The following is a 12,604-nucleotide window of genomic DNA, read 5'->3' as shown; positions in this document are numbered from 1 at the left end:
TGTAATGTACCCCCGCTAAGGGAAGGGTCGAGGGAGAACTTCACTCACTTAAAAAATAATGTGCTACATTGACTGGGCAGATACACAGACATGGCGGTCAGCTACTCCAACACTTTATTATGGTCAGGAGGGTGGTTTGGATTGGGCTCAATTAAAAAATCATTTGACGGAGACTGTGTTTTGGCAAATGGTCCTGGTGTTGCTCCTGAAGTACTGACACCGACAACTGTCACAGAGGACTAGTTCTGTTAAGTCTTGCCTCTGTTTTTTTTTGTTTTGTTTTTTACAAGCCCCGTATTGATTTAGTCAATGCTACTCAGTTGCCAGTGGCCTCTGTTAACATCAACCATGCACCATTTACGCGCACACATGGACACAACTTGGGTGTTAGCTTGCCAGATTTATTCCCTCCGAGTAACAGGCTTGAACCTCTAAATTCTCTGGCAAATTTTGATTGATGGTAGACAGTTAATAAAGCTATCCAGTCATCATGTGGCATAGTCACGGGGACAGAGTGTGGTATGGCCAATCTCGAGATATTAGGCTGGAACGAAGCGGGCCCTTTGTCCAAAAAAATGATCTGATATGGCTTGAATTCATAAAAAATAATCACATATGATTTGTGTTCAGGAGACTTGGGACCCCTCAGTCTCGTTTTGTTTAGATGGATTCAAGGCTGTGTACATACCAGCCATTGCATCTCATAAGGGCCGAGCCAAAGGTGTCTTGACCGCTCGACTTTCCCTCTCGTTTCAGCCCAACACACAGAACCTGATAAAGGTTCACTGCTGTGCAGGTGCGGTGTGAACTTTTCCAAAGTTTCCAACTTTTTATTGATTAATTTTTACACCGCCAATTCGCATTATTGCTTTCATGAATTTCATGAATTTACACATTGAGAAGTCTCCTTACCTATCTCGTTCTTGTTACTGGGGGTTTTAACATCTCCACGTGTGGGTGTGCGGCTGACCTTAACACAACTGTCACTTAGACATGGAACATACACTCCAAGGAGAACTTTTAGATTTCTTGATCCATCAATTTGACCTGGTTCTGAAGTTAGAGTTGTTACCTCATCAAGGGGCCACGTTTATACCCCCTACTTTTCCAGGTCGAGGATGGGACACTACAGTTGACTTTATATATGTGTCTTCCTCCTTGTTTAGATCTGTTTTTGGCTTATGAGTCTTAGACACTATATTTAGCGATCACAACTCAATTAGTCGTGCGATGGTCCAGGAATGGGCCAGGTAAGTGGTTGCAGTTGCCCAGGGAAGAATACTTAAAATAGCTGTCTTGGAGTTTCAGACCAAGCTGTTTTATAATTGTCTCAGTGACTTCACTAATTAGCTGTCAGCAGATGGGGTGAATATTTTAGGAGCTTTTGACAGCATGGCTGGATATGTGCAACATCTCTTGTTTGCCCGGTTCAACAATCCCCCCGCAGACACCGTCAAATGTGGTTTGATACCTCATGTTCTAGGGCCCAGAGGAGCCTGATAAAGACATTAAAGACATCCTCCAGAGATAAACATCTGATTGCAACTTGTCGCTCAGTTTATAAAAATGAGATCAAAAGGCATAAAACTTACTGATGATGTCAGCTGTCTAGCAAAGAGCAGCTTATTCTGGGTCATTGTTAATCATCCTTTCTTTGCTCAGACTGAGATGGGTGATGCCTGTTCCCACATCAAGGCTGAGAGGTGGGTGATATTAATTGCTTCACCCCTTCCTCTTCGGAAATATAGTTCACATAACTTCATCTTCAGAGTTCACAAGAGAAGTCAAGGCTGGAACATTAGGGCTGTCTAAAAACAAGCACCCCAGACCGGGTGGAATTCCGGCTCACTTGCATCTAAGCGAACCGGAGATTTAGCCAGACTGAATGAGATACCTAAATGTTTCTAACCCATCTGCGTAATTGACTCTGTAGGTAATTGGGAGAGTGGTCCTTAAGCAGATTACTAACCAAGGCATTTGAGAACCATATTTTCACAGATTTGCAGAATGGCTTTAGGCCTCGCTTGAGTACTGTTGGTCAGTGTTTAAACTTGCCACTTGTTATGAATAAGTACACAATCACCAAAATAGGCTCTGTGTATATGGCCTTTAATGAGCTAACACAAGCTTTTGACACAGTCAATCCGGATAAGCTATCGGGCATGCTTTTGAGTGTGGGAGTTGACCCTAATATTGTAGTTTTTCTCCAAGACTTCCATAAGAGCTTGTCAGCAATAGTATGTTATAACAATGATGGTTCCTGTTCTGATTCCTTTAATTGTATTAGGTCAGGATTTCTTGAGGGTGGGTAAATGACCTCCCCCTACAGTATTATACCCAGGTAATGCGGTGCTCCAAGCCAGAACAGGCATGGGACTGCAAAAGTTAGTGGATTGTTTTGTGCCTTTTATGGGTGCTTTGGACTTACCTAAAAATGTTAAGTCCTTTGTGATATTAGTTGGGCCCAAGCTGTTAACAGTACAATCCTTTTATGCACAGGGGCATAAGTTTGCTAAAGTTAATTCCTTCTCCTGTTTAGGAGTTCAGTTTGATGATGCACAGTCATGGCTCCCTTTAGTTAAAACCAAGAAGAATATATTTGCTAGAATCATGGCTCTGTCCAATTTTGCCTCGAGACAGGGAAAGAAAGGCACTGAATGACCTGGAGGGTCAAGAATGTCATGGTAGGCGTGCCGACGATGATGTGTAAATCTCTTTAATGCTATGGAGGAGTCCTGAATGACTATGAGGATCCTAGACATAGAGGACCCCAGAGAGATACTAAAATCCAATCATTGCCATTGGAGTTTTTTTTTATGTTATAGAGAACCTGTGATAAAATAATACATATATATTAATATATTTGTATACATGTGTGTTTCCTTCAGATCCACAGACTGTACGCACCTTCAGTGATGTTAGCGTCACCAACACCACCGCCCTCTTATCCTGGGACATCAATCTGCTAAGCATATCCGACCTCTCTGGATTCCTGATCACTACCACGTCTGACACGAATGACTCAAAAAACACCACTCTTGGCCCTTCTTTAAGGAATTATACCATTGGAGATCTCACCCCTGGGATGAATTACACCTTTGAGTTTCGGAGCTTTACCAACAGCACATTCATTCCAGCTGCTGCTTCCGGATCAAGGAGGCGTCGAGAAACAGGTTCATCCATCACAACATACAGTCCAGCTGTGACAAAGCGTGCACAGACAGGTAAGGCTGAATATGTCATCACCCGGTGAAATAGGGTCTTCAAGGGGATGGGTGGACATGGTCATTCTTTTCAACTGGCTTATAGGAGTTGTTGTCCTCAAGTGAGAACATGAGCTGCTTTTCTGAAAATATGTTTTAGGTCCTTTCTCATTGACATATGCTTGTCTATTCACCTAGGTGTGAAAATGTGACCCAAAGAGGGGGCTGCTGTTTTTGGTTAGGTTATTGCTGGAAAAAGCTATTAGTCCATACAGAGAAAAGACACTTAGAGGGGACAGGATACTCAGAAGGGCTGAAATACGTGGTTTCTAGTGATCCCTCCTCAGCTCTTACTCGATCTCTCCTGCCCCCTCAATGCAGGAATTAAGGGATTGACCAGTGAGGCTACTGTTCAAAGACAGCATTGTTGTGCCGGCTCTGGAAGCAGTTTGCACATGGTTCTGGACTTGCATCTTCCTATATTAATGTAATCAGATATTTTCAGTCAGTTTGTTCTTTGCGGTTCATAATCAGGTGTCAACATTTATAATTCCGCCACACTCAATCGGCTCTGTACTGACTGACTGTGGGACAGTTCCAAATCCCCTGCTGAGACTTGACTTTTCACACTTGTTCCTGTTTTGCCTTTTTTCAGGCCTAACCATTCTCCCAGGGACTTTATATGAGCCCCTTCCTTCTACAGCCCGGATCTGACACTTGCCTCTCACAACGCTGATGTGGCAACTGGCCACCTTCCACTCCCATTCCACATCCATCCCCCCTCCTGTATCCCTGACTTGACTCTATCTTTATATTGTTGCCCTAATCACACAACCTATATTTTCCTTTAAAACCCACCTGAATATTATCTTATGTGCCCTTGGCCTGACACCCATCTGCCCTACGTTTACCTCATCATGCATCCAAATATCCAAGTGCCCACCTGTGCCCTTTTCTGAACACTTGTGTTCCTCACTTGTCTATGGCCGTACGCACACAACCACTTCCTGGTCCCTAAACTGATTCCGGTTTTGCTTCTATGCCCCTGATATGACACCACGCTGCCATCAAATGGGTTGTTGATTTACTTTAACTCCAATAGGATGATACTTGTGTAAACAACATTTAGGACACTATATTTATGTCAGACAGTATTTTGAAAGTATTATTCTGGTTCTATAACTTTGTATATCCATTAACAGAAAGAGATGGCAAAAATAGCAGTGTGGTTTCCAAAAAGAGCCAAGTAAGGTACACTGCACATGTGAGTTATGTCAATGTGAAACCATAGTGTAAAGATGAAGAATAGAAAATGGATCTGCTCACTGTAGGCAGAAAAATGTGAACACTACATCTACTGTCTAAGTCTTCATATATGATCAAAGATCTCTGCACTAGTGCTTTGATGGGCGGCAGTGATCAGCAGACAGTCCTGATAACATATGATGTAATATGTGTTTCTCTTTTCATGCTACAGTCCCAGGAACCACTATTGGTGTGAACTGTAAAATAGTGAGTGGTGGCTACAGCTTGGGTGTCACGTGGACCTGTCCCACTGGATCGTTCGATGGAATCCAAGTTCTCCTCAATAATGAAGTGAAAAGTTTGACAAAAACATGTAATAAAGAAGGAAGTGTCACAGTGGCAGGACTGCAGCCAGCATCCAAGTACGGAGTCATCGTTCAGACAATCGCCGGTCCAAAGCTTGCCAACTCAGAGGTGGTGCTCTGCGAAACGGATCCCACAGGTGAGCACACAAGAAGTTGCCGGGTGCACAGAAATCTATTTCGTAACAAGAGGTTTACAATGCTTCTCAAAACCTTAGGAATTGGTGCCTAAAAGATAGACAGACCCTACCTCCAGGCTTCAGCATTTATGAGATTGTGCCAACAAGAGGTCTTGAATCCACCATTGAAAGCAAAAAGGGGAGAAAATGCACCATGTCAAGTATTGCTTTCAGAATCTGGATAAACCTACTAACTCATAAAATAGAAAAGGGGCACCTAAGTCTGTCTTACCAGGGCCAGATTTCTACCACATTTGAGTATAGCCACTAACTATGTAATGTTCTCAGTTTAGATTATGTGTGATGCTATTCCAGATAGTTACCCTGAAAATCTGGCATGGATCCAGCTTTTGAATACCACACATCTAGAATACAGAAAATGCTGAGAATTTGATTAGCTGACCATCTATAAAAGGGGAGCCCGCCATTGGTCTGGGGGGGTTGAGAGGGGCAAGCTCATGGCTAACTCTCTGGATAATTAATAATAATGCAAATGTACTATTTAACCCTGTGCAAATACTAAAACTCTGGTGTGGATCTGCCCTCCTGTGGGCACACTTAACTTAAAATAATTTGTACGTTGGGCAGTGGCAAACATTTTAACGATAGGAGTCTGGAGTCACCAAAGAATAACATTAAAGAGCCTTTTGTGCAACTCATGATATAAAAAATTGCCAAATTGTGTCTGTGAAAAAGAAACTTAAAAAACAAATTCCAAAACAACTAAGAAAAATCTAAAGGAATCATCAATCATATCTGTAAGACCATATAATTATTGAATGCGTACTTTGAATGATGGGAGTGGTAGAAGTTTTGGGAACCTTTTTTCAAAGAGGTTTCCCAAAAAAGAGCAAAGTGATAAATGGTTCAGGAGCTATTTTTCCAAAGTACATTGAGGTATAATTCATAAAGACATATTCAGTCGTACCTTTACAACTGAAAATGCCTGATTCTATGCCAACTTTCGTGAAGGTTGAACTTGCACATATAAACAAACTTACTCCGCCGGAATAACATCCAATGCCCATGGGGAGGGAATAGTCGGTGTTCAAGGTGGCCTTTGGCTTGTAAGTTTGTGAACATCCACAAGCACTTACATGTATACTCATTTACAAACTGCTTTCTGGCCAGTCATGGGCTGGCTCAAATACTTTTTCAGAGTCTTGAAGGGTAACGGAACATGTGGGAGTATTTAGGAAAGGGTTTCTCCTAGGGGGCCATTTTTTTCACCTTCGAAACACTCTTCACTCCTGAAATGCCAGTGTGAAAAACGTTACATGACTTTTCCAGGAATTTACCTGGAAAACTGTGACTGCAGCTACTAAAAGGTTTTGAGATGACATAGCACCTAAACCTACACTCCTGTGTGGTAATACGTCTGTGGGTGTAGATGCATTAGTTTTCTTTGTGAATCACGCCGTGAACGTTTGGGTTAGGGGTGCGCCATGGCGGAAGATTAGCTCCAAAACTTAAAAACAACTACCACCACTGGCAAAGCCAAGCGGTCTCGCACTAATGCAAAGAGGTCCCTGGAGGTAATTGTAGGAAGTTGGCTCTGTATGTGCTATTTCAAAGTAAGGAATAGCATGCACAGAGTCCAAGGGTTCCCCTTAGAGGTAAAATAGTGGTAAAAAGAGATAATACTAATGCTCTATTTTGTGGTAGGGTGGTCGAGCAGTAGGCTTATCCAAGGAGTAGTGTTAAGCATTTGTTGTACATACACATAGACAATAAATGAGGTACACACACTCAGAGACAAATCCAGCCAATAGGTTTTTATATAGAAAAATATCTTTTCTTAGTTTATTTTAAGAACCACAGGTTCAAATTCTACATGTAATATCTCATTCGAAAGGTATTGCAGGTAAGTACTTTAGGAACTTCAAATCATCAAAATTGCATGTATACTTTTCAAGTTATTCACAAATAGCTGTTTTAAAAGTGGACACAGTGCACTTTTCACAGTTCCTAGGGGAGGTAAGTATTTGTTAGGTTAACCAGGTAAGTAAGACACTTACAGGGCTTAGTTCTTGGTCCAAGGTAGCCCACCGTTGGGGGTTCAGGGCAACCCCAAAGTCACCACACCAGCAGCTCAGGGCCGGTCAGGTGCAGAGTTCAAAGTGGTGCCCAAAACACATAGGCTAGAATGGAGAGAAGGGGGTGCCCCGGTTCCGGTCTGCTTGCAGGTAAGTACCCGCGTCTTCGGAGGGCAGACCAGGGGGGTTTTGTAGGGCACCGGGGGGGACACAAGCCCACACAGAAATTTCACCCTCAGCAGCGCGGGGGCGGCCGGGTGCAGTGTAGAAACAAGCGTCGGGTTTGTAATGGAAGTCAATGGGAGATCTAGGGATCTCTTCAGCGCTGCAGGCAGGCAAGGGGGGGGTTCCTCGGGGAAACCTCCACTTGGTCAAGGGAGAGGGACTCCTGGGGGTCACTCCTCCAGTGAAAGTCCGGTCCTTCAGGTCCTGGGGGCTGCGGGTGCAGGGTCTCTCCCAGGTGTCGGGACTTAGGATTCAAAGAGTCGCGGTCAGGGGAAGCCTCGGGATTCCCTCTGCAGGCGGCGCTGTGGGGGCTCAGGGGGGACAGGTTTTTGTACTCACAGTCTTAGAGTAGTCCTGGGGTCCCTCCTGAGGTGTTGGATCGCCACCAGCCGAGTCGGGGTCGCCGGGTGCAGTGTTGCAAGTCTCACGCTTCTTGCGGGGAGCTTGCAGGGTTCTTTAAAGCTGCTGGAAACAAAGTTGCAGCTTTTCTTGGAACAGGTCCGCTGTCCTCGGGAGTTTCTTGTCTTTTCGAAGCAGGGGCAGTCCTCAGAGGATGTCGAGGTCGCTGGTCCCTTTGGAAGGCGTCGCTGGAGCAGGATCTTTGGAAGGCAGGAGACAGGCCGGTGAGTTTCTGGAGCCAAGGCAGTTGTCGTCTTCTGGTCTTCCTCTGCAGGGGTTTTCAGCTAGGCAGTCCTTCTTCTTGTAGTTGCAGGAATCTAATTTTCTAGGGTTCAGGGTAGCCCTTAAATACTAAATTTAAGGGCGTGTTTAGGTCTGGGGGGTTAGTAGCCAATGGCTACTAGCCCTGAGGGTGGGTACACCCTCTTTGTGCCTCCTCCCAAGGGGAGGGGGTCACAATCCTAACCCTATTGGGGGAATCCTCCATCTGCAAGATGGAGGATTTCTAAAAGTTAGAGTCACTTCAGCTCAGGACACCTTAGGGGCTGTCCTGACTGGCCAGTGACTCCTCCTTGTTGCTTTCTTTGTTCCCTCCAGCCTTGCCGCCAAAAGTGGGGGCCGTGGCCGGAGGGGGCGGGCAACTCCACTAAGCTGGAGTGCCCTGCTGGGCTGTGACAAAGGGGTGAGCCTTTGAGGCTCACCGCCAGGTGTTACAGCTCCTGCCTGGGGGAGGTGTTAGCATCTCCACCCAGTGCAGGCTTTGTTACTGGCCTCAGAGTGACAAAGGCACTCTCCCCATGGGGCCAGCAACATGTCTCTGGTGTGGCAGGCTGCTGGAACTAGTCAGCCTACACAGACAGTCGGTTAAGTTTCAGGGGGCACCTCTAAGGTGCCCTCTGTGGTGTATTTTACAATAAAATGTACACTGGCATCAGTGTGCATTTATTGTGCTGAGAAGTTTGATACCAAACTTCCCAGTTTTCAGTGTAGCCATTATGGTGCTGTGGAGTTCGTGTTTGACAGACTCCCAGACCATATACTCTTATGGCTACCCTGCACTTACAATGTCTAAGGTTTTGTTTAGACACTGTAGGGGTACCATGCTCATGCACTGGTACCCTCACCTATGGTATAGTGCACCCTGCCTTAGGGCTGTAAGGCCTGCTAGAGGGGTGTCTTACCTATACTGCATAGGCAGTGAGAGGCGGGCATGGCACCCTGAGGGGAGTGCCATGTCGACTTACTCGTTTTGTCCTCACTAGTACACACAAGCTGGCAAGCAGTGTGTCTGTGCTGAGTGAGAGGTCTCCAGGGTGGCATAAGACATGCTGCAGCCCTTAGAGACCTTCCTTGGCATCAGGGCCCTTGGTACTAGGAGTACCAGTTACAAGGGACTTATCTGGATGCCAGGGTCTGCCAATTGTGGATACAAAAGTACAGGTTAGGGAAAGAACACTGGTGCTGGGGCCTGGTTAGCAGGCCTCAGCACACTTTCAATTGTAAACATAGCATCAGCAAAGGCAAAAAGTCAGGGGGCAACCATGCCAAGGAGGCATTTCCTTACACAACCCCCCCCCAAACGAAAGAGGATGAGACTAACCTTTCCCAAGAGAGTCTTCATTTTCTAAGTGGAAGAACCTGGAAAGGCCATCTGCATTGGCATGGGCAGTCCCAGGTCTGTGTTCCACTATAAAGTCCATTCCCTGTAGGGAGATGGACCACCTCAACAGTTTAGGATTTTCACCTTTCATTTGCATCAGCCATTTGAGAGGTCTGTGGTCAGTTTGAACTAGGAAGTGAGTCCCAAAGAGGTATGGTCTCAGCTTCTTCAGGGACCAAACCACAGCAAAGGCCTCCCTCTCAATGGCACTCCAACGCTGCTCCCTGGGGAGTAACCTCCTGCTAATGAAAGCAACAGGCTGGTCAAGGCCATCATCATTTGTTTGGGACAAAACTGCCCCTATCCCATGTTCAGAGGCATCAGTCTGCACAATGAACTGCTTAGAATAATCTGGAGCTTTTAGAACTGGTGCTGAGCACATTGCTTGTTTCAGGGTGTCAAAGGCCTGTTGGCATTCCACAGTCCAGTTCACTTTCTTGGGCATTTTCTTGGAGGTGAGTTCAGTGAGGGTTGTCACAATGGATCCATATCCCTTCACAAACCTCCTGTAATACCCAGTCAAGCCAAGGAATGCCCTGAGTTGAGTCTGGGTTTTTGGAGCTACCCAGTCCAGAATAGTCTGGATCTTGGGTTGGAGTGGCTGAACTTGGCCTCCACCTACAAGGTGGCCCAAGTAAACCACAGTTCCCTGCCCTATCTGGCATTTGGATGCCTTGATAGAGAGGCCTGCAGATTGCAGAGCCTTCAAAACCTTCTTCAGGTGGACCAGGTGATCCTGCCAGGTGGAGCTAAAGACAGCAATATCATCAAGATAAGCTGTGCTAAAGGACTCCAAGCCAGCAAGGACTTGATTCACCAACCTTTGGAAGGTGGCAGGGGCATTCTTTAAACCAAAGGGCGTAACAGTAAACTGATAATGCCCATCAGGTGTGGAGAATGCTGTTTTCTCTTTTGCTCCAGGTGCCATTTTTATTTGCCAGTACCCTGCTGTCATGTCAAAGGTACTTAAGAATTTGGCAGCACCTAATTTATCTATGAGCTCATCAGCTCTTGGAATTGGATGAGCATCTGTCTTGGTGACAGAATTGAGCCCTCTGTAGTCCACACAAAACCTCATCTCTTTCTTTCCATCTTTGGTGTGAGGTTTGGGGACTAAGACCACTGGGCTAGCCCAGGGGCTGTCAGAGCGCTCAATTACTCCCAATTCCAGCATCTTGTGGACTTCCACCTTGATGCTTTCCTTAACATGGTCAGACTGCCTAAAGATTTTGTTTTTGACAGGCATGCTGTCTCCTGTGTCCACATCATGGGTACACAGGTGTGTCTGACCAGGGGTTAAGGAGAAGAGTTCAGGAAACTGTTGTAGGACTCTCCTACAATCAGCTTGCTGTTGGCCAGAGAGGGTGTCTGAGTAGATCACTCCATCTACTGTGCCATCTTTTGGGTCTGATGACAGAAGATCAGGGAGAGGTTCACTCTCTGCCTCCTGATCCTCATCTGTTACCATCAACAGATTCACATCAGCCCTGTCATGGAAGAGTTTAAGGCGGTTCACATGGATCACCCTCTTGGGGCTCCTGCTTGTGCCCAGGTCCACCAGGTAGGTGACCTGACTCTTCCTTTCTAGCACTGGGTAAGGGCCACTCCATTTGTCCTGGAGTGCCCTGGGAGCCACAGGCTCCAGAACCCAGACTTTCTGCCCTGGTTGGAACTCAACCAGTGCAGCCTTTTGGTCATACCAAAACTTCTGGAGCTGTTGGCTGGCCTCAAGGTTTTTGGTTGCCTTTTCCATGTACTCTGCCATTCTAGAGCGAAGGCCAAGTACATAGTCCACTATGTCTTGTTTAGGCTCATGGAGAGGTCTCTCCCAGCCTTCTTTAACAAGAGCAAGTGGTCCCCTTACAGGATGACCAAACAGAAGTTCAAAGGGTGAGAATCCTACTCCCTTCTGTGGTACCTCTCTGTAAGCGAAAAGCAGACATGGCAAGAGGACATCCCATCTCCTTTTGAGTTTTTCTGGGAGCCCCATGATCATGCCTTTTAATGTCTTGTTGAATCTCTCAACCAAGCCATTAGTTTGTGGATGGTATGGTGTAGTGAATTTATAAGTCACTCCACACTCATTCCACATGTGCTTTAGGTATGCTGACATGAAGTTGGTACCTCTGTCAGACACCACCTCCTTAGGGAAACCCACTCTGGTAAAGATACCAATGAGGGCCTTGGCTACTGCAGGGGCAGTAGTCGACCTAAGGGGAATAGCTTCAGGATACCTGGTAGCATGATCCACTACTACCAGGATATACATATTTCCTGAGGCTGTGGGAGGTTCTAGTGGACCAACTATGTCCACACCCACTCTTTCAAAGGGAACCCCCACCACTGGAAGTGGAATGAGGGGGGCCTTTGGATGCCCACCTGTCTTACCACTGGCTTGACAGGTGGGGCAGGAGAGGCAAAACTCCTTAACCATGTTGGACATATTGGGCCAGTAGAAGTGGTTGACTAACCTCTCCCACGTCTTGGTTTGTCCCAAATGTCCAGCAAGGGGAATGTCATGGGCCAATGTTAGGATGAACTTCCTGAACAGCTGAGGCACTACCACTCTCCTAGTGGCACCAGGTTTGGGGTCTCTGGCCTCAGTGTACAGGAGCCCATCTTCCCAATAGACCCTATGTGTTCCATTTTTCTTGCCTTTGGACTCTTCAGCAGCTTGCTGCCTAAGGCCTTCAAGAGAGGGACAGGTTTCTTGTCCCTTACACAGCTCCTCCCTTGAGGGTCCCCCTGGGCCTAAGAGCTCAACCTGGTAAGGTTCAAGCTCCAAAGGCTCAGTTCCCTCAGAGGGCAGAACTTCTTCCTGAGAAGAGAGGTTCCCTTTCTTTTGCTGTGTTGCAGTTGGTTTCCCAACTGACTTTCCTGTTCTCTTGGTAGGCTGGGCCATTCTTCCAGACTCCAGCTCTACTTGTTCACCCTGTGCCTTGCACTGTGCTCTTGTTTTCACACACACCAGTTCAGGGATACCCAGCATTGCTGCATGGGTTTTTAGTTCTACCTCAGCCCATGCTGAGGACTCCAGGTCATTTCCAAGCAGACAGTCCACTGGGATATTTGAGGAGACCACCACCTGTTTCAGGCCATTGACCCCTCCCCATTCTAAAGTAACCATTGCCATGGGATGTACTTTTCTCTGATTGTCAGCGTTGGTGACTGTGTAAGTTTTTCCAGTCAGGTATTGGCCAGGGGAAACCAGTTTCTCTGTCACCATGGTGACACTGGCACCTGTATCCCTCAGGCCCTCTATTCTAGTCCCATTAATTAAGAGTTGCTGTCTGTA

General features: G+C 46.3%; 1 protein-coding gene across 1 annotated transcript in view; it reads left to right on the top strand.

Moving 5' to 3' along the window:
• PTPRH (protein tyrosine phosphatase receptor type H) overlaps positions 1-12,604 on the top strand; it is a 634,102-nt gene that overhangs the window by 532,721 nt on the left and 88,777 nt on the right. The window contains exons 17-18 of the mRNA XM_069200757.1: positions 2,889-3,224; positions 4,681-4,950. Of these exons, the coding sequence (XP_069056858.1) occupies positions 2,889-3,224; positions 4,681-4,950 (606 nt within the window). The remainder of the gene's footprint in view (positions 1-2,888; positions 3,225-4,680; positions 4,951-12,604) is intronic.

The sequence above is a fragment of the Pleurodeles waltl genome, chromosome 7 (assembly GCF_031143425.1).
Source record: "Pleurodeles waltl isolate 20211129_DDA chromosome 7, aPleWal1.hap1.20221129, whole genome shotgun sequence".
NCBI classification, from domain to species: Eukaryota; Metazoa; Chordata; class Amphibia; order Caudata; family Salamandridae; genus Pleurodeles; species Pleurodeles waltl.
The sequence above is the reverse complement of the archived record's forward strand: the minus strand, read 5'-3'. Positions and strand labels throughout refer to the sequence as shown.